Source organism: Aspergillus brunneoviolaceus (assembly GCF_003184695.1).
Source record: "Aspergillus brunneoviolaceus CBS 621.78 unplaced genomic scaffold BO95scaffold_83, whole genome shotgun sequence".
NCBI classification, from domain to species: Eukaryota; Fungi; Ascomycota; class Eurotiomycetes; order Eurotiales; family Aspergillaceae; genus Aspergillus; species Aspergillus brunneoviolaceus.
This window is the reverse complement of record NW_020290813.1, coordinates 104602-123718: the sequence shown is the minus strand read 5'-3', so window position 1 is coordinate 123718 and position 19117 is coordinate 104602. Positions and strand designations below refer to the sequence as shown.

At 53.7% G+C, this 19117-nt stretch overlaps 11 protein-coding genes and 1 non-coding gene across 12 annotated transcripts; 7 read left to right on the top strand and 5 right to left on the bottom strand.

Moving 5' to 3' along the window:
- Positions 1-65: 65 nt before the first annotated feature.
- BO95DRAFT_468075 (class I SAM-dependent methyltransferase) lies at positions 66-1253 on the bottom strand (the record flags this gene model as incomplete). Its single annotated transcript, XM_025589341.1, has 5 exons — positions 66-357; positions 436-559; positions 675-928; positions 1026-1133; positions 1195-1253. 5 exons carry the CDS (start codon positions 1251-1253, stop codon positions 66-68), a joined length of 837 nt encoding a protein of 278 aa, XP_025437738.1.
- Positions 1254-2160: 907 nt separating this feature from the next.
- Positions 2161-3020, bottom strand: BO95DRAFT_373777 (uncharacterized protein; the record flags this gene model as incomplete). Its single annotated transcript, XM_025583074.1, has 4 exons — positions 2161-2388; positions 2479-2699; positions 2768-2807; positions 2889-3020. Coding segments are annotated over 4 exons (621 nt in total), but the record flags the coding sequence as incomplete, so codon positions are not given.
- A 449-nt stretch (positions 3021-3469) lies between these two features.
- On the top strand, positions 3470-4052 carry BO95DRAFT_436004 (uncharacterized protein; the record flags this gene model as incomplete). The annotated part of the gene is made up of 3 exons (XM_025585208.1): positions 3470-3641; positions 3723-3792; positions 3818-4052. 3 exons carry the CDS (start codon positions 3470-3472, stop codon positions 4050-4052), a joined length of 477 nt encoding a protein of 158 aa, XP_025437736.1.
- Positions 4053-4338: 286 nt separating this feature from the next.
- Positions 4339-5173, bottom strand: BO95DRAFT_507265 (uncharacterized protein; the record flags this gene model as incomplete). Its single annotated transcript, XM_025591242.1, has 2 exons — positions 4339-4886; positions 4933-5173. 2 exons carry the CDS (start codon positions 5171-5173, stop codon positions 4339-4341), a joined length of 789 nt encoding a protein of 262 aa, XP_025437735.1.
- A 536-nt stretch (positions 5174-5709) lies between these two features.
- BO95DRAFT_468073 (uncharacterized protein) lies at positions 5710-6000 on the top strand (the record flags this gene model as incomplete). Its single annotated transcript, XM_025589340.1, has 2 exons — positions 5710-5788; positions 5867-6000. 2 exons carry the CDS (start codon positions 5710-5712, stop codon positions 5998-6000), a joined length of 213 nt encoding a protein of 70 aa, XP_025437734.1.
- A 189-nt stretch (positions 6001-6189) lies between these two features.
- On the bottom strand, positions 6190-6261 carry BO95DRAFT_t277. Its single transcript has one exon. It is a non-coding gene; the product is annotated as a tRNA-Gly (tRNA).
- A 978-nt stretch (positions 6262-7239) lies between these two features.
- Positions 7240-8662, top strand: BO95DRAFT_468072 (fungal specific transcription factor domain-containing protein; the record flags this gene model as incomplete). Its single annotated transcript, XM_025589339.1, has 3 exons — positions 7240-7722; positions 7780-8357; positions 8389-8662. 3 exons carry the CDS (start codon positions 7240-7242, stop codon positions 8660-8662), a joined length of 1335 nt encoding a protein of 444 aa, XP_025437733.1.
- A 570-nt stretch (positions 8663-9232) lies between these two features.
- On the top strand, positions 9233-9635 carry BO95DRAFT_518139 (uncharacterized protein). The gene is made up of 2 exons (XM_025591950.1): positions 9233-9287; positions 9355-9635. The coding sequence occupies exons 1-2, from the start codon at positions 9269-9271 to the stop codon at positions 9582-9584; spliced, it is 249 nt and encodes an 82-aa protein (XP_025437732.1). The 5' UTR covers positions 9233-9268; the 3' UTR covers positions 9585-9635.
- Positions 9636-10391: 756 nt separating this feature from the next.
- Positions 10392-11685, top strand: BO95DRAFT_373724 (NmrA/HSCARG family protein; the record flags this gene model as incomplete). The annotated part of the gene is made up of 5 exons (XM_025583072.1): positions 10392-10436; positions 10530-11015; positions 11075-11273; positions 11362-11534; positions 11608-11685. 5 exons carry the CDS (start codon positions 10392-10394, stop codon positions 11683-11685), a joined length of 981 nt encoding a protein of 326 aa, XP_025437731.1.
- An 819-nt stretch (positions 11686-12504) lies between these two features.
- On the top strand, positions 12505-13433 carry BO95DRAFT_456798 (SDR family oxidoreductase; the record flags this gene model as incomplete). The annotated part of the gene is made up of 4 exons (XM_025588435.1): positions 12505-12541; positions 12602-13139; positions 13204-13303; positions 13362-13433. 4 exons carry the CDS (start codon positions 12505-12507, stop codon positions 13431-13433), a joined length of 747 nt encoding a protein of 248 aa, XP_025437730.1.
- A 320-nt stretch (positions 13434-13753) lies between these two features.
- Positions 13754-15458, bottom strand: BO95DRAFT_507263 (uncharacterized protein; the record flags this gene model as incomplete). The annotated part of the gene is made up of 2 exons (XM_025591241.1): positions 15068-15458; positions 13754-15013 (listed from the first exon to the last, which is right to left on the bottom strand). Exons 1-2 carry the CDS (start codon positions 15293-15295, stop codon positions 13754-13756), a joined length of 1488 nt encoding a protein of 495 aa, XP_025437729.1. The 5' UTR covers positions 15296-15458.
- Positions 15459-15854: 396 nt separating this feature from the next.
- On the top strand, positions 15855-17760 carry BO95DRAFT_468067 (cytochrome P450; the record flags this gene model as incomplete). The annotated part of the gene is made up of 6 exons (XM_025589338.1): positions 15855-16127; positions 16180-16302; positions 16360-16459; positions 16515-16583; positions 16643-17257; positions 17339-17760. 6 exons carry the CDS (start codon positions 15855-15857, stop codon positions 17758-17760), a joined length of 1602 nt encoding a protein of 533 aa, XP_025437728.1.
- Between the last annotated feature and the right edge of the window lie 1357 nt (positions 17761-19117).

The window sequence follows — 19117 nt, the reverse complement described above, 5'->3', positions numbered from 1 at the left end:
GCAGTCTGGTCTTCATATGTCGGATTAATATCTGCTATCCAAAGCTACTATACACATACATGGACTCAACCACTCTTCCTCGCCAAAACACTAACCGGCAACCAGTGGAACTGCGCCCCACCCGGCTTCTGGATCTCCTCATACAACGCCGCCAACGTATCCAACCATTCCTCCTGGCTCGGTACCGAAGGCGCCGCCTGCTTCAGCCTTTCCAACAGCGCACTGCTACTCTCCAGCGCAAGCATGAAGGTGTTCGTCACAAGAGGGATGAGGCTGGGAGCCCACGGCTTATACTGACAATCCACTACCTCCAGCCCGGCGCGGCGGTTGACGTGTTGATCGAGCTCGTCGAGCCATCTGGTTTGATAGATGTTAGGCTCAGGTACTACTGTACCTCGTGTTGGAGACTCCCACCGCGAGGGGTGCAGGACATACTGGAAGCTATGCTTGGTGACCGTCCACTTCCGGCGCATCAGCTCCCGGAACCGCAGCGCGGTCTCGTCGCCCTCGCGCGTGACGATACTCCCGAACCGGGCATCTTCCCACTGGAGGTAGCCCCCTGGCTCTTTGCGTCGGGGGGTTGGGTATGTCAGTAAACCGGTGGAGGGGGCTTGCCGAAGAACCCTCAAGGGAGTTTGTGGGCTTGGGGGCTTGGGGCAAGGCAAAGTACTCACTCAACAATCTCTCCGCATGCCGGATCAGCGCGCTGGGGTCGTTGTCCCGGATAACAAACGCCCACATGCGCAGGTGCACTACGTCGAAGTGCCCGATTAGGTCTTCGGGGATTGTCTCGCTGAGCGAGTCGAGGTGGTCGAAGCGTACGTTCGCGGGCCAGTATTCTGGGGCGGGCAAGTGGGTGCTTGCGATGTCGTAGCCCACGACTTGGGCGCTGGGGGGCAGGTGAGGGGAGAGTTCAAGGGCCCAGATGCTGGAGATCTCAGATTGTATGTATGAGCATGGGAGCAAAGGTCCGGAAGAAGTGGAGGAGAGAGGGCGAGAGGGAGGGAGGGAAGGGGAATCCTAACCCAGTTCCGGTCCCGATGTCCGCTATGATCATTCCCTCCTTTAGGGGGATGTCGGGGTGAAGCAGATAGCCAGTGTAGAGTTGCCAGAGCAGATGCTGGGAGGAGAGCCTAAGAAGTAGGGTTTGGGGTTAGCATGGTGAGGAAAGTCTCGGGTGTGTGGTGCGCATACCTGGTGGCTTCGAAGCGATCGCGTGGGAGCAAATAGGTGGTGGGAGTCGAGGAGGCCATGATTGGGGGCTTGGGGTTTGATGTCAGAATTGCCTTTGCTTGAGAGATTGATGAGGGTGTTGAAGCTCTGCTGTAGGCTATATTTGAGGACCGGAATTTCCAAGGAGAGATAGACCCGAAGAGGGGGAAAGCGGTGGATATGATGCACGAGCCCATCACAAACACAGACTAGTCTACGTATGAGAACCTGCATAATGATCGGCAGCGTCTAAGGCAGTGAGTCTGCATTATGTGTCCATGCTCTAATGCTCTGGCTCTGTTCTCGCGGCTGGATTGTAACTACTAGTGATCTGCTGCTCCTAGTGGGTTTGTGCGGTGCAGCAGTTGCAGCTCGGTATAGTGCCCAGTACCTACAGTACATACACATTGCTTAATAGGATGGCACGTCGCCGCCACTGCGTGAGGCGCTTTCTGTCTGCACCAAGTAGTCATGGTGGACGGTGATCCCCCCGCCAGCCTGCATAGGAACCTGATCTCCATACCGGTACTCGTCATCATCCGAAAACAGCCGCCACGGAGTGCGGCCAGAACAAATCTTGCCCTGGGGGTTCGGAAAGGACCCCGCGCTGGGACGACTACCAGATAGCCCCGTCTTCTCCCTGAAATATGTGTAAATGGGCCGCAGGCAAGGCAAACAAGCTTTGTGGCCCTCAAAAGTCAGTCCGTACGACGATTGCGGGCAGTGGGTGGGGAGGCTTACCGGCAACGGTGCCGATGTTCAGCTCTACGCAGGTCCAGATCAGTTACGGGACGAAATTCCACGTAATGTCTTCGGAGCTAAGATCGACACTCATGAGGCAGACGAGTCGGATGATGGAGATGACAATCACGCTAGATAGTGAGTGAGTCACATGAAACTTACATGCAGTCAGCATTTAGTGCCGCCAACCGCGGGTTTATGTTATACTCACAGGCCCCCCATCAAGAAAGTCAGGGTCAGAAATGTCTTCTGCGTTAGGGTGGTGTGCAGCTCCCAGATTGCTCTCATTGGGATCATCAGAATCCCAATGTCGGTGACCGTGTCTGGGATGGACTTTCCCAGAAAGTAATCGCGGTTGTTGACTCCACATTTGGCCGGGATGCTCTTGTCCCAATACCCCTGCAAGGAGATGCATTGGAAGCAAACAATGAGGACCTATTTCGGGGTATGCTTATGGATCAGCAAGGCAAACAAAAGAGCGGAAACAGTCTGTTGTTTGTGGTGCGGTCTCTGTCCTATCCTTACACAAGCTAGAGCCCAGGCAAACACGGTCCAGGCAACAAATGTGGTCGCCTTCTGCACTTGAGGAATTCGGAAAATTCGTCGGTAGGAGAGCAGAATGGAAAGCTTGATGGTAACGGTGGCGGCCACATAGAAGAGCTCTGCAATGACCAAGGATTTGAGGAAGGCTGAGACTGAGCCGGGAGGCGCAGCCCAGACATGCAGCCCTAACCCATGTCGAACGTCTGCATATTTGTTTGTACATTAATCAGTCGCTGGACTCTCGAAGCAAGCAGCATGGGTGGGAACTAACTCCAGACAACCGGCAGCAGGGACACAATGGCCCCGAAAATCTAGACTCGATGGTTAGGATATTGCTCTCAAAACAATCAGCCGCGAAAATGGGGGGGAGATGGGGGAGAGAGTGGAGAGACCAGCGACGATAGAACCACCCAATCATCCCACCACAGTCCAGCTTTGACCAAAGTTCGAGCGGTGAATCGTAGCGAGACCGTCAAAAAGGCCAGGATCCAAGTCGTAACTAGCACAGCTACAATCTTTGGCCGTGATCCGCCGAAAGATCAACTCCTGTTGGCCCGGTGGCGCTCATTGCTGCGCGGTCGGATTTTCACGGGGCGAGAGACACGAGTTCACACACAGAAGGGTTTGGAATTGTTGTCGTTCATGGTTGTCAGAAACTTCTCACCTCTCTACATATAGCCCTCGCTAGAGTCAAGATTCATTGAGTATAATGGTTAAGAGGGAAGGGTGCAGACAGCTAGGTAGCTGCACGAATATCCCGTTAGGAAGTAAGGCTTGCCATTGGAGTCGAAGAGTGTTGGGGCCTAGGCATTTTGGATCAGTCGGCAAAAGAAGGATCGATAAGGTAAGATTCAACTGAGCTTGTTTCCATTGCTTGTTTGACATGCCAGTGCGTATAAAGGTGGAGTTATTTCAGTCAATCATCGGGGTCACTCTCTACAATTCCAACCCCCCCCCCGAAGCTCCTACCTCCATGACCGTGGCGCAAGTTCCTAAATACAGACTGATCGGCGATCATCAGTCTGGCGACAGCGCAAGATTAAGAGCAAACACGCTTCGATTCTTATGGTACTCCCTGCTAGCTGCACTTCTGTTGTTAGTGGCCTTTGCTGCGGGGAGATACCAGGCCCCTCCCGTGGTTCCCTGTGAGTACTTGACTGCTATTCCTTCATTGAGTGAAAGAAGAAGAGACAGCTGATACACTGCCACCTATTCCCACGCATTAGTGGCAACCACGCTCTCCGTGTTTGAATACAACAGCGCATTCCAGGACGAAAGATCTCCCCTGACCAACGGGTTTGTACGACATGGTAGCATTCAGGGGCCAGAACAACCTCACCAGTGACGACGATGATCTTCCCCACATGCTCTCACCGCACCACATCCGTCATTGCCTCGAACTACTCCGGTTGGCGTTGATGTGCCAGCCCGACCTGACCGTGGAGCTCAAGAACGAGACCCTGGGTGGAGTGACGGGATTTGGGACCGAGCATCAGTGCAAAAGCTGGGAGGATCTGTCTCAATGGATGGCTCAGTGGGAGTCCTTTGGACTATGACTTAGCGGCTAGATACTGGGCGAATATATTTGGCAAACGGAAACAAGTGCGGCTGTGTATTCAAACTAGTAGTGAGTTCCGTCCACAAGGCGAACGTTTAGGTAGACCTGAGCAGCAAATCACATCTCTTTTCCTATCAGTGGGTTCTCCAACCCTTGGATCTCTTCCCACTCCACCGACCGAGGCTGCAGTTACCGTCGCAGAAGATCGAAATCGACACATGTTCGCACAGGCATTGCGGGGTTGAACTCGGGTTTCCGCTGGGTCTCTGCCCACCGGAAGGTCATCAGATATGCATCGGCGTGGCACTGGACACTCTGGCGCAGCATGTCCAGGCAATGGCCTTCTCAGAAAGGACGGTAGTGTCAGCATGCGGCATTTTCACCGAGAAGGGGGTGGGGGGTTCATGATGCGATGGGAACCTACTAATGTGGGATTCGAGTTTGTTCTGCTCTGCGGCTGTTAAATTGGGATGGTAATAGTCGCGGTGAATCCATTGGCGGAGGGTGTTCTTGAGCCCAAAGTAAGTACATGATTGCCAATAGAGCTCATCATGGGGGTTTTTGATTGGGTAGGGGAGGAGGAAAGGAGGCTGTACAATGCAATGCAGGTCGTGGTATACTCCAAGCCAGGCAAGGTGCTTGTCATCTCGAGGCAGCGAGATTGAGGTCTGGTTTGCCAGGTCCAGTTCCTCGGTTGAAACTCGGATGAACATATCCCCAAGTAGATCCTCCCAAGCTGCATCGGTCAATGAGTCGGGATCCTGGAAATATGCTGTTTGGGAGTAGTCGGTGAATTTCGTAGGAACAAAGTGGCGTTGAAGGCCGCGAAGCTCTATATGGTGGTCAGTTTGAATTAGTCTCAATGTCAAAACAACCACCACCAAGCTTGCCTTCTCCGCGCGTCAATGAACATGCTGGGCTCGAACGGTGCGCGACCCAGGAAGCGAGAGATATCAAAACGAATGCATTTATGAGAACGGGAACTCCAATCCAAAGGGCGATTGGTTTAGAAAAGCTGGATTTGCACGTATGCTGAACCTGAGGCCACCAGCCTTGTTGCTGCTGCTGGTCCCCATCTGTCGCGGTGGGCGTCAGAAAGGGCTGTGACTCTGTCTCCATGTTGTTTTTGATTAGGTGAGGAGAATTTCAATCCGGCGGTGATCTCGCGCGATGGCACCGTAGTAGCAGTCCCTTGTCTTCAAATGAGTTTTTCTTTGCTTGGGGTTGGGAAAGACAAGAGCGTGTTTGCGCTGCAAGTCAATCCGTTCTCAGTATAGATCATGTGTGCAGCCGAGTGCATCCTCATCACTTGCATGCCGCTAATGCTTCACATTACACATCACACGCATAGCATGCGCGGAATCGGTGGGCTTGGAGCAGCCGAGTTTTCCGTCTCTTTCCCTTTGTGTCCCAGGGCTTGCTGTCTGGGTGTCGGTGGCTGGGCGCGGTATCGAGGTCTATAAGTCGGTGTCTCTACCTCACAGTGTCCGGGGCAGATAGAGGAAGAGAAGTAGAGAGGAAGTTTACGTCCATTTCCAACCCGATCCCCGTACATATCATCTTCTTTCATCTGAGAAGCCCAGAGCGTCGGTCTCAGCAGCAAAACAGCATACAGAGATCTTATATCCCTTCTTTGCCGAACCACCTGTCTCAAGATGAAGCCGTTGTCCGCGATGATCCTCTTGGGGGCTGGGAGCTTCCTAGTCCTCGCACTTCCCACCTCCGATAGGAAAGGTAATAAACATCCTACCCGCTCTGGTTCAGTTGGGAAACTTTCGGTACTAACATCAATTATGAATTATGCTCTGGTAGCCACCCACTCCATTGAAGAGAACATTGCGTACCCGGAGGCGTACAGGGAAAAGCGTGCGGAAACACCACAGGGCCGCTCCGTCTCCGTCGAGGCGGAGGTTGCTTACCCGGAGGCATACGCGGAGAGTAAATGAGGCACCTGTTGCTTTTTCAGTTGTGCTGTTGTTGATGGATAGTGAAGTGAAACTTCAATGCTCTTTTTCCAGGTGCAGATTGAATAGCATAGAGTTTGTTTGCCTGTTGGAAATGTGTCGCCAGTTGCCAAGGTTAATTTATCCGCTTCTCCGCCCGAACAAAAACAAAAAGAAAAAGCAAAAGAAGAATGCGTCAGCGGGGAGTCGAACCCCGATCTATTGCTTGGAAGGCAACAATGCTAACCGCTACACCACTAACGCTTGCGTATGATATTTCTTTCTAGCTATACATGCTAACCTACATGTGCTAACTTACAATAACCCCATTTTTCTTAGTAAACTTATAATATTTTTATAAAGTATTGCTTTACCGCTCAACAGACCGCCTTTCTTTCTAACTGACCCTAATATAAAAATCATATACAAGATTCCCTAATAAAGAACCCTGATATACCAATCCCTTCAGCCTAAGATATCCTAAGACCCTAATAGCCTTAATAATCCTAATGTAACTTATAGTTGTTTAAAGTAGGCAGCTTGGAAGGCTAAAACAGTACTATCAGCAAATTGGGATATTGCAAATTGGCACGAGTAGCCCACCGTAGCTACATTACATATTCGGCAAACTGGAATTGATTTCATGCCTTATGGAAGACTGACGCCGAGCTGGGCGGCCCTGCAGAAAGTAATCTCTCTGCAACCTTGCCGTGTCCTGCTATCGTAACTCAGGGACTGCTTTGCTCTAGTGCTATGGTGGAACACTCTTCTCTCGCTGCTTCGAGATCTAGCAAGATTTTATTTTCATCTAATGCGGCAGATCGGGTCGTTGCCTGCGACTCGTGCTACAAAAAAAAGGTGACGCCCTTTCTTTCCCCCTTCGGCCTTGCCGCGCGCATACTGACGACTGATGGCGACCCCAAGATCAAGTGTGAGGCTGACAACCACCAATGTAACTATTGCCTGCACCGTAATATTGCCTGTACGTATAGCCGACTGGCCCGGGGCTCAAATAAAAGGTATGAATCGAACAGCCGCCGCCGCCTCACAGAAACTCCAAGCCTGATCTATGGTTGATGTACTGTGCAGAAAAGCCCAGGACCCGGACCAGAATGCCGCCAGGGGCTCTTGGGATGAGCCGCTTGCCATGCGGCCGCATTCCTCCTCTACGTGTATGTGTAAGACTTTTCTTTTCTGCACTCGGTTCGGTAATCGTCTAAAAGCTCACGGGCAGAGGTTTCAATGGTCAATCTGGGGTTGATGTATCTCAACGGGAAGCGAGATAGCGCCGATGAGGGCCGGGCATGGGTGGAATCTCGCACCGGGGAGATCGTGAACATGGATAAATTGAGCACATTGGAGCTTCCGTGGGCCAGAGTCGGTCCTGTCCGGGACTCTTCCGCCGTACCTCAGCTCCCCCCTCGCCCCATGGTGGAGCGAAGTGTTGCTTCATACTGTTCATCATATCAGAGCCTCGTGTTTCTGGTCATCAGCAAGTCACTGTTCGCCAAGACCCTGGATCTCGCGTACGGACCACACTTTTATGGTTCCGACAGTGCTAAGTCCTGCATCTATGCCTTATTGTCGGTGGTGGCGATCTTTGGCCTGGAGAATGATCTGGGCGATGCACTGGACTGCGAGGCGTATGCCATAGCGTCCCAGAGCTTCACTGTCCCGATCATCAATGAAATGACCATGGATGGTCTTCAGGCGCTTGTCATGCTTGTAAGTTGATTCCGACTGGAACCGAGAGAACTCAACTAAAGGCTAACTTACCATCAGACGCAGCACCATTACTTCCTGGGTGACTTACAAAGTGCGGCGGTCTCCGTGTCCATGGCCAGCCGACTAGTGTTCAAGCTGGGCGCGCATGCGAGACCTGGCCCCACCATCTATCACAAGAGCATACCCGAATGCCATCTGCGCGACCTTTTCTGGCTCTGCTACTCCTTTGATCAGGATCTCTGCCTCACAACTGGACAGCCCCCGTCGATATCCGGGGTGTTCTGCTCCCTGGACCTTCCGACACATTACGCACAGCTGCAGGACACCAATCTGCAGCACCCCGAGCAGACGTTGGCCATCACGGATGCCACGCTCGCTCTCTATGCCTGGGACCTTCGTCTCTCCCCGCTCAAAGCCGAGATTTACGAGGCTCTCTACTCCGCGACCGCGTGCCAGAGATCCAATTCGGAGTTCTTCGCCCAAATTCGCCGCCTCGACCAGGCCTTGGAACATTGGCGCCTGAGCCTGGCTCCGGATATCCGGCCGACGCTACAATTCTCCGTGGGAATGCCCGTCGACGCCACGCTTAATACACAGGCCGTGATGCTGCGAAGCACAAGGGGATGGGGGGAAAGGTCAATTGACTGACGCTGCGCATCTCGATAGGGTTGTCATGTTCTACGCGATCACTTCCATCCTGACGCTCTTTCGCAACATCCTCAGAAACCCACGAGATCCTGCCATGGCGGATCTGGCGGATGTGCTGCAGGGGGTCCCGAATCTGATCGGCAAGATCTCCATCCGGACGCTGACTGTGGGCCCGATGATTCATCTAAGGTTCTTAAACAATTTCGCCACCGAGCTTGCTAGGCTCGCTAGATGTGCTATGGCCAAAGCTGAGCGTGAGGTTGCCGCCAGCGACGAGCATTCTTTACCGTAACTTGTGCCCTCTCATGTGCAGTCGCGCGTGTCCATAAGAAAAAGCCATGGAAGAATAGGCCTTCATCCTGCAGCAAAGTAAACACTAGCCATCTACAACAAATACAATCATTCTGACCGATCGGAGAGTGTGAAGATCTTTTCTATGTTAAGGAGAATTACGAGGATGGAAGACCTAAGAGCTCCTGATGAGGAATTACATGGCGTGGCACCGAAGCAGAGACCGCGTGGGGGTGTTTTCGAATCGCTGGTCAGGGCTATATTTTCCCGTGCTTAGTGGAGGGATACCGGAAATCCGATATAGAATTCCTCAAATCCAAGTACATGGATTTCACTTATTCTTTCCTCTCTACATGTATGCATAAAGTCGTTTGACATGGTAAACAGAGCTATTTTCTGCTAATTGCACGTATATCTCGGTTACTTACAATATACGAAGGAGTTGCTGGTAGACCCACCGAGAAAAACTGGATCCGCCGCTGACAAAGCGGAGGCGCATTCCGCGGGACGCATTGCTTGGACTTGCGTCTCCCAACTAATTAATTTCCGGCTCTCTCAAGTATAAAAAGTACTCATTATAAAGCCATGCATCATTGTCGGTGACCGAATGATCATCACTGGCCAGAGTGAGTACTATTCCCCGTCTCACCCTTTCGCTGCGTTGGAGCCGGCAGTTGACTATCTCTCTCCTAGCCGGCAGGGATCCGGTGACGTGCCAGACCGCTCCTGATCTGGAGGCCCAAGTTGCCCAGGCCTTTGAGAATATCAAGGCTCTGATCGAGCGAACCTTGCAACAGGCCCAGCATCCCGCCTACAAAGAGGGAAAATCCGGCTGGGAGCTTGTCGTCAAGTTACACGCTTACTTTGTCGGCTTGTCGGCGGTGCGAGACGAAGCGCGAGCGATCATGGTGCGGCACATGTAAACAGGCGTGCCCTAATCACCAGCCACTCTTGAGCATGGTGGGCATCGAGAGCTTGCCATTCCCCGAGCATCGGGTTGAGCTGGAGGTTGATTTATGGATTGGCTGACTTCTGACCTATTGCTGTCTCGAATTGTTGTCGTGGCGGTATCTTCCCACGATAGTACATCTGTATCACGGCCGCAAGAATCACTTGATGTTCTGTTCGTTGATCAAATCCCAAACGGATCGGTGTTTCTGGACATGAAATATTAATTGCATGTCTTCCACTCCGATCAAGTGTTATTCTAGATGAATTGTTCGCCCTTTTGAGTTGAGGAGATTGTTCGAATATGCTGCCAGGGCCAGTGATTGCATCTCCAAGATAGAAATATCCTGGGCTTGAGATAGCCGGTCACCACTTGGGCTATTCTCAGCATCCATGTTCAGTACGGGCCCCCCTTCGATGCACCAGTAGTGGTCCCCCGTCTAAGTGTAGGGAAGAACTACGGCAACTCGGCATCATCGGATGATCTTTGACCACCAAACCAGGGTCGAGTAGTGAGGCCATTCCAAAGAGGTACTCAGGGATCAGTACTGGCGCGATATCCTATCAGGTGCTTGTGGGGAAAGTCGGGTTGTATGGCTGTATGAGTATGCACCTCCATCTCCAGCCCCCGATGAGTAAGCGGTCTCGTCATGAGTTTGTGTCGGTGGAGGTGAAATATAAGTACCTGCGGCAATCGCAGATAATCTTCTTGCCACACATTACACATCTCCTCAACGCTTGTTCACTCTTGAATCCTTTGGAACAGTGGTCGATCAAGCATTATGTCTCCGCGCCTCGTGGTTGTTATTGGAGCCACCGGCTCGCAGGTTCGTCACCGGCACAACTCGCATTAGTACTTGCTGTACATCACACAACCTGCTTGGTAACTGACGATGGCTCAATTGAATTCTCGGCGATAGGGAGGGTCCGTCGCAAGGGAGCTCCTCAAGAGCCCGCAGCTCTATCAAGTCAGGGCTGTGACCCGCGACCCCAGTAAGCCAGCAGCCCAGGAGCTCGCCACCCTCGGAGCAGAGATTCAAGCCGCCGATCTGGGTGACGGGGTTGAAGCGCTTACGGCGGTCTTTGCCGGCGCCGATGCGGTCTTTGCGTTGACGGACTTTTGGGCAACACAGTCCTCCGAGGTCGAGATTGCGCAAGGTCGTGCCATTGTGGATGCAGCGGCCCGCACGTCGACCCTTCAGCACTTTGTGTGGAGTGCGCTGCCTGACCCCGAGAAACTCCCTGGCGGAGCGCTGATGCATATTCACCACTGGAAGGGTAAGAGTCTCGTCACGGACTATATCCAGCAACAGCATCCAAACCTGTGGGCCGCGACCACTACTGTGCTCTTCCCCAACTATTTCGAAAATTGCCTGACGCACCCCGAGCGGTATCTGTCTAAGCCGGTGAGTCGGTGGTGCAGTGGTGATTCAGCCGGCGAAACATTGCTGACCATTTCCAACAGGATGCGCAAGGAGTGTACAACATGAGCTTTCCGCATGGCCCGCTCACGGTCATGCCGAACGTGTCAATTCGAGATACTGGAAAGCTGGTCCGGCTGGTCCGGCTGGTCCTTGAGTCCGGCTCCACTTACTTCACCCGCACCATTGCGTTCTATTGTCAAGCTCTCTCGGAGGCAGAAAAGTTGGCTTCAATCGGTAGAAGTATGGAAAAGACCCGTTCTTGTGTCCCTCTCTCCTCGTCCTGCTACCAAAACCAATGATCTTCGACGGCTCACATTTCACAACACAGAGTATAACCTCCAAACCAAATATCAGACCTTGGACCCGGACGATTATGAGCGACTTCTGGAGACTCGGGACGGCATGTCTCCCGTGATTGCACTGGATTTCACCGAGCAGCTCCTCATGTTCGAGAGGTTCGGCAATGTCTACGACACACCCGAGATTGTGCAAGCTAAAGAGGTACGTGGACCGACCTGGTTTGGTGAATGCCAGCCGATTCTGAGAACTCATCCGCCAACACTCACGCACCCAGATACCTGGATTGAAACTTCAAACCTGGGCTGAATTCCTGGCAGAGCATGATCTTCTTGCCTACATGAAAAAGCTCTGAGAGAGGGTGCGGGGAGACGGCTCCAGGAGCCGTGCCTGGTCTTTTCTGCCTCGCCGGGTTCGCTTATGCACCATTTTGGTGGGTGCTGTTATCAGACTTTCTCCTTGGCTCGACATCATTGCGGCTTTGCGGGGCTATACTTCATCCAAGTTGGAAACAAGATCAGCTGTAGCCGGGCGAATATGAGTCTGACCTTATGCCAAACTCTCCTTTCAGCTATTTGCTACATCTTTGCTTTATAGGTGTTACGGTAGTCTATAGTGGAGCTTCTTGAGTCATGTTTGCAACACACGCCGGTAAGGAAGATCTGGGAAAGCGCCTGCTAAGGCAGCTGGACCTCCTGCCATGATTACAAGACCTCTTGCGTTACGTCCTATATCCCTCTAGTACGATACGGACGAGTTTGTAGCACCACGCTCAGAAGGAAACTGTACCGTCATCAGGCCTCCACCTTGCTGGGATGGAGGGCACGGTCGATGAATCTCCCACCGTTGCGGGTTCGCGGGGTGGCCGAATTGCCCTAAATGACCGCGGTCACTCAGAAAATGGTAGATTTCAGGTTAGCCCTGGGTTCGTGATCGAGCACTGGGGCAACTGAGCGCCGCCAATCCACAAGGATCGCCGCTTAGTAATCGGAGGCGATGGAGAAAAGTACTGTACTGTAGCAATTCATACCAAGGCCCGAACCAGAAGTGAGGTACTCCACCCAGCGACAAATAAATAATCCCCGTCGGGAACCGGGCAGTTGAAGTGAGCACAGCCCTGTGCGTCAAACTCCAAGTTTTGGCAACGGAAACGTTCATCCGGACATAATCCAACATGACCAAGGTTGTACTCATTACCGGTGCTAGTCGAGGTAAGACATCCCTCACCGGATTTCTCAAGAAACAGCAAAGTCCGGCTAACTAGGGTGCAGGCATCGGGAAAAGACTGGTGGCGCAGTATCTTGCCCGTCCAGACACGACCGTGATCGCAGCCGTACGGGACACGACATCCGCGAGCGCAGAGCAGCTGGAGACTCTGCCTAAGAGCAAGGATGGATCCCGGCTTATAGTCATTCGACTCGCAGCAGATGAAGCCCATGGCGCGAGAGAGGCAGCCTCTGAGATTCAGAAGCAGAACGGCCTGGATCACATTGACATCGTTATCGCCAATGCAGGTATATGCGATCACTGGGGCCCAGTCTTGGAAGCCGCCGAGGAGGAGGTGAGGTCGCACTTGGAAGTTAACACCCTGGGGCCTCTTCGACTCCTCCAAGCCATGGAACCCTTGCTAAGAAACGCGAGTGCGCCGAAGTTTATCTATATTTCTACGCTACTTGCCAGCATTGGTGGGATTGGCCAGATGTATACCCTCACGGGCCCGTATGGAATGTCCAAGGTGGCCGGAAACTACTTGGTCAGGAAGGCTCACGCGGAGAATGAGCATCTGGTCACCTTGTCTATCGATCCTGGGTAGGTCCGAACCTTCTGTTTCCATGTTTCTACTGCAAGCTGCTGACCAGGTGGGGGAGGTAAGCCTTGTACAGACAGATCTGGGCAATCGCGCGGCCCAGTATTATGGATTGGACAAGGCTCCAGTGACGCTGGAGGACAGTGTTCGCAGAATAATGACACAGGTAACGACAGAGAAAACTCACGACTGTTGCCAATTCAGCACGGCTGACCTTTGTACAGATCGATACAGCCACAAAGTCGACCACTTCTGGCATGTTTGTAAATACCAGCGGAGAAAACGTGTGTTGGTAGTTGGGGTGGATTGTAGGGTTAGCAATATGAGGAAAGGGTTCGGCGTCATGCTGAAAGCGAGTGAAGCTACAGCGTGTAGGAGGAGAGTCTCTTTACGGCTCCAAACAGCGGGCGAATGAAGCCTTTTGAAGTTGTTGGATACTTGAATATCTTAGGTACTTAAGACAAGATGAGATGAAATATCCGGAAATGACGGGGTTGAATATCTCCGTGCGCATAAGCCGCGCTCTGTCTTCTGTCTCGCATCATCTCACCTCCATCTTTTCAGATTGACCCGCTACAGCATTATCAACAGATTGGTCAAGACGAATGCGTTTGAGTCAACACATCTCCGCCAACTCCTGCTCGATCCCCCGCCACACCACCTCACGCAACGGCCCCTGCAGCCAATAATTCCCGGCGGCATCCTTCCCCATGATGGGCATGAGGTTCCGGAGATCGAACTTGGTCGACCACGCGTTGAACTGCACCATCGACGCGAACCCGGGCTTCTCCGCGCGCTGCGCCGCCGGCAGACCCTCGCGCACAATCGCCGCCGAGAAATCCGTCTCGAAGTATTTGCCCTTGGTCCAGTTGGAGTAGCTCATCATCTCCATGGACGCGTCCCCGAAGATCGGCCAGCTGTGGCCCTCGGTGGCGATGGTCTGCCGCTTGATGCACTGTAGGGCTTCGACCTGTTCCCGCGTGCCGCCGGTGGTCATGGACCGGCGGATGGCGTGCGCGGCGTAGCTGAGGGGCCGGGTGAAGAAGTCCTTGACCTGCAGGAACGTGTAGATCTCGGTGGCCGCGTTGGAGATGAAGGCCTTCGAGGCAGGAAGGTGGGAGTCGCCCAGCACGGTGGAGAGGGTGAAGGCGTTCATGATGCGCATGGTGCGCGTGGAGGTGCGCGGGTAGAGGGCCGACAGCGTCAGGCGCGTGAACCATGCGGTGAGGATGTCGTTGTCGCTCACGAAGGCCGTGTCGTCCCCGGTCGAGGCCCGGATCTCGGCGATGGCGCGCTGGCGCAGGTTGGCCAGGTACGCGCCGGGGATGCAGACGATGCGCGACCCCGTGCGGTACCGCCAGCCGTCGTACAGCTGGTGCGCGATGAAGAGGTACTTGCGCCACCCCGTCAGCTGCTTCTCCGCGTACATGTACTTGGTCGTGGACTGCGGGTCGGTGCCGAAGCTCGCCAGCGGGTCGTGGGCGTAGCCGTGGAATGCGGGGATCTCGTCCTCGCGGCCCTGCAGGACGAGCGCCCACGAGCGGTAGATCTGCGCCCCGCCGGTGCCATCGGTGAGGGTGTGCGGCAGCGAGATGGAGACGAGGGTGGAATCCCTGAACGAGGCAATGTGCAGGCTCAGCTGCGGCACGTCGCGCGTCAGGTAGTCGTGCAGGGTCTTGGGGGCGTCCGCGCTGGTGGTTAAGGGGTCGAATTCGGTGGGATCGGCCACGACGGCGGGCTTAGCGGTCGGTCGGGGGAGGCGTGAGGCCAAGGGGTGCTCGAGGATGGAGGTTTCGTAGGAGGCGTGCGAGTAGTTCACGATGGGGCGTTTGGCGTCGTAGTACTCCGGGATGTGGTATTCGAGGCCCCCGTTTTTCTGCGGAATTTCAGCTACGGTCCTTATCTAAGCTTGTGAATGTAGTGAACGTACATTCAAGCGCAGCCGTGCTCCGATCTTGCGCCATCCAGGTCGGTCGAGCAGTCTCTCGAAAGACGCCCGAAGCTTCTCCGGGTCCAGCACGTCGTCGAACCGGTAGGACAGCACCACGCACACACTGCGTAGCACTTCCGTGTCGTCCGCGGCATTCAGCGGGATGACCGTGTCCGTGGAGACGCGAGCAGGCTGGGCTGGTTCACTGCTGCTGAATAGTCCAAACATGATGCTGGGTGTGCGGTTGAAGCAGGGCTGTGGAAAGCTCGCAGGACAGGAATGAGAGCGCAGGGTGTGGTGGTCATGTCGTGTCTTTCGACTTCCTTAGCGCTTTCGGTGATTTATGGCCGTGACCAGATATTGTCATCCTGTCAGCAATGCTAAGCAGTGGAGATATTGGACGCTGTCTGTGTCTCCGATTTGTTGGTCGGGAATTTTTGGGGATGATCGGGAATATCCAGTGAGGCAGCCCACCGCGTAGCCCTAACTCACCCTCTGTTGACTTCCTCGCAAGACAGACCATGTCCATCGCGGAGGTTCTGATCGACAAACTATGGTTACATCTTTGCCGTGGGCCTTAGGGCTCTGTGGCGATACTGATCGGACATATCGCACGAACAAAATACCGATCGCCATGTCATAGTTCGATAATGCATCAGCGAAGGCTATGAAAGCAACATCTTGGCAGCAGAGACAAATAGAAGACCGCCCAGTCGCGGTAGCGATCTGATCCGATCCCCACGCTCGTCGTCTCAACCTGGATACAGATACAGAAGCTTGTGTCAGTATGGAGTTTGACCTCGGTCGGAATCTGTCCGCCCCTGCACCGGGCATTGTGCCCATCGCAGATTCGCGGTCCTACACTGTAACTCTAGCCGCTTTATGGATCCCCATCTTCATTGCAATCTCGCTACTGTGGTATGGACGACTGGAGAGTCCCCTGGCTCATGTGCCCCTCGTGTCCACCGGGAAGTCCTCGTTCTGGGATATCGGCCACAAAAAAGCTAAAGAGAGCTTCGCGGCCAATGCGCGCAAGATTGTTGCCAAGGGGTTTCAGCAGGTACAATGCCTATTCTGGAATTGAGTTAAGATGGTGGCTGATGAGTGGCTAGGTTGGCAACACAAAGCCGTTCAGGGTCATATCCGATCTCGGAGAGATGCTGGTCCTACCGCCGTCGATGGCGGATCAGGTGCGCAACATCGATGCGCTCAGTCACGGGGAGTTCATGAAGGAGGTTTGCCATCGTGCTTTCTCGGTAGCAAGACGCTGTCCGACTGACTGGAGTGTCTAGTCCACATGTGCGGAAGTCCATGGATTCGAACCGTTTTTTGAATCCACTGGGCACAGTTTGCTGGCTGATATGACCAAGACGAAGTTGATGGGCTCGCTGAGTATGTTCTCAGTTCCGATGGGTCGAATCTGATCCTAATACTAACCCTGAGCTAGAACAGCTGACAGACCCTGTCAATGAGACAGCAACCCAAGCGTGCAAAGATCTCTTCCCTGATGACGACGGTAAGCTCACTCACTCCTCTCTATCAGACTTGACAACGTACCACCTAACAAGGACATAGATTGGCACGAAGTGGTCCTCAAAGACATTCTCCTCGAGATTATCGCCCGGATGTCGTCCACCATCTTCTTGGGCGATGAGGAGGTTCGTCATGACAAGGCCTGGCTCCGCCTCACCAAGGAATACACAGTGGACTCCTTTCTCGCCGCGCACCAGCTGCGCACCTATCCGCAGTTCCTCTGGCCTGTCCTGGCCATGCTCTTCCCGCAGGCGCGCAAGGTCCGCGACCAGCTCCGACAGGCCGAGGCGATCATCCGCCCGCTCATCGAGCGGCGACGCGCCGAGAAAGCCGCCGCGCTGGCCGATCCGAGCATCAAGCTGCCAGAGCGGTACGACTCGATCGAGTGGCTGGAGCAGACTTCACAAGACCGCAAGATCCCGTACGCCCCCGTAGCAATGCAGCTGACTCTCGCTCTGTCGGCCATCCACACTACCACCGATCTCATCACGACGACCATGTACGAGCTCCTGCGGTGCCCGGAGGTGATTCGACATTTGCGGAAGGAGGTGGTTTCCGTCATGGGGAGTGGAGGGATCAAGCATTCGGCGCTGTACAACCTCAAGCTCATGGACAGTGTGATCAAAGAGGCGCAGCGAATCAAGCCTGCTTTATCAAGTAAGTCCCTGCCTATATTTCCCAGCAGTTCCTTTCCTATCGACACAAAAAGCACACCCCTGACCCAACTTCAATCGGTAGTCAACATGGTCCGCAAAGCCACCGCAAACATCACTCTCCCCGACGGTTTTCGCATCCCCAAGGGCACTATGCTGGGCGTCTCGCACCACGGCGCGTGGGACTCGGCCGTCTTCCCCGAGGCCGACAAATTCGACGCCTTCCGGTTCGTGCGGCTGCGCGAGCAGCCCGGCAACGAGAACCGGTGGCAGTTGACCACCCTCCGGTCGGAGCATATTGCCTTCGGGCATGGACTGCACGCGTGTCCGGGGCGGTTCCTGGCCGCGAATGAGATTAAGATCGCTCTGTGCCATTTGCTGATGAAGTTTGAGTGGAAGGTCGCTGGGGAGGTGAAGCCCAGGATCATCGAGAATGGGATCTTCTTGGATTCAGACCCAGGGGTTAGGGTCTTGGTCAGGAGGAGGAAGGGGGAGGTCGAAGTTTAGATTGCTGATTGCTGTGGGAGTTCTGGGGGAGTGAGCTGATGTCATGTCTGTGGTAAGCGATATGGTAGCAATACTTATCTCGGAAATTGCATTGCATTGAGTTGTTATGACGTATCCTGTTGAGATGTGTGAGGCACGGCTTTAGCAAGACATCTGGAATGATGAGGGGTTAGAAGCTACCTAAACATTAAATAGATATGGAGAAGAAGCTATCCTGTCAGTAGTTTGACTTGGCCAACTGATCGGTATTTGATATCGGCCTAAACACATGACCTGGACCAGCACGAGCCTGAAGGTTACATTGTGGTTCATCAGAGCATGACTACAGAGTGTACGTAGACTTCATTATCCTCTAAGCCCTCGTCAAGCGTAGGTCGTAGATCAGCTCCTTGAAGCTCCCTGCAACTGTTGACTGAGCTGAAATGGCCTGCAGTGCTCCACCACCCTATGCCGTCTTAGCGCACAGAAGGGTTGAGAGAATTGTGGTATTAGATTAAATAAACATGTAGCGAAGACGTAAAACCTATATCCCTGATCCCAATCCCGAAAAATTCAATTATTTCCCTCCAGGTATCCTAAGTAAGTATCCTTGCTGCTGGGGCCGCCCCAGTGCTGGCATCGTGCCACACGGATTCCACCTGCCTTTGCGAGCCTCTTGTCACGCACTCCAGGTCTTTGAAATTGAAAATTCCCCAACTGCGCAGCCAGACATTAGTGAGAATCAAACAAAAAAAGAAAAAAATGGGGGGGGGGGGGGGCGAAGAGCAAAAAGCCAGAGTAAGTAGTAAGCAGGAGACTCACGAGGTCATCGTAAAACGAGGCGGGTGCGTGGCTGCTGCTGGCATTTCGCAACGGCTGCAAAAGCGCATCAGACAGATGGCGAGGTGCTGAGCATTTTTGGATGGGCCCCGGTCGAATCGCGGCCAATCCTCGGCATCTTCGGGATACTCATACTTAGGTTCCTCGATGGGATACGGATAGGCGGAGGAGTAATAGGGAGCATGGTCGGCGTCCCCTTCCAGGAACATTCCTGTATGAGTGATCTTGACCTGCTCGAGATGAGCGGGCAACAACCGATGATCCATTGCGCCGAGCGGCCCATAAATCGCATTCAGCGCCCGGCGGCGAGCTTTCCTCTCAGCAAAGATTTAGTCTTCTGACTGCATCTTGCCGATTTCGTAGCGAAGAACAAAGCTTTGTGACAAGAGAGAGAGAGAAGGTGAGATGTGAAGCGAAGAAGAAAGGAATGGATGGCGCGTATGCAGTCGTGGTCACGTGGTTTGGGGGATTCCTGCCCGAGGCATCAACCCTGAAACGCGGCCATGCGCATTCTTCGTGCCCAAGGGTGCCATAAGAA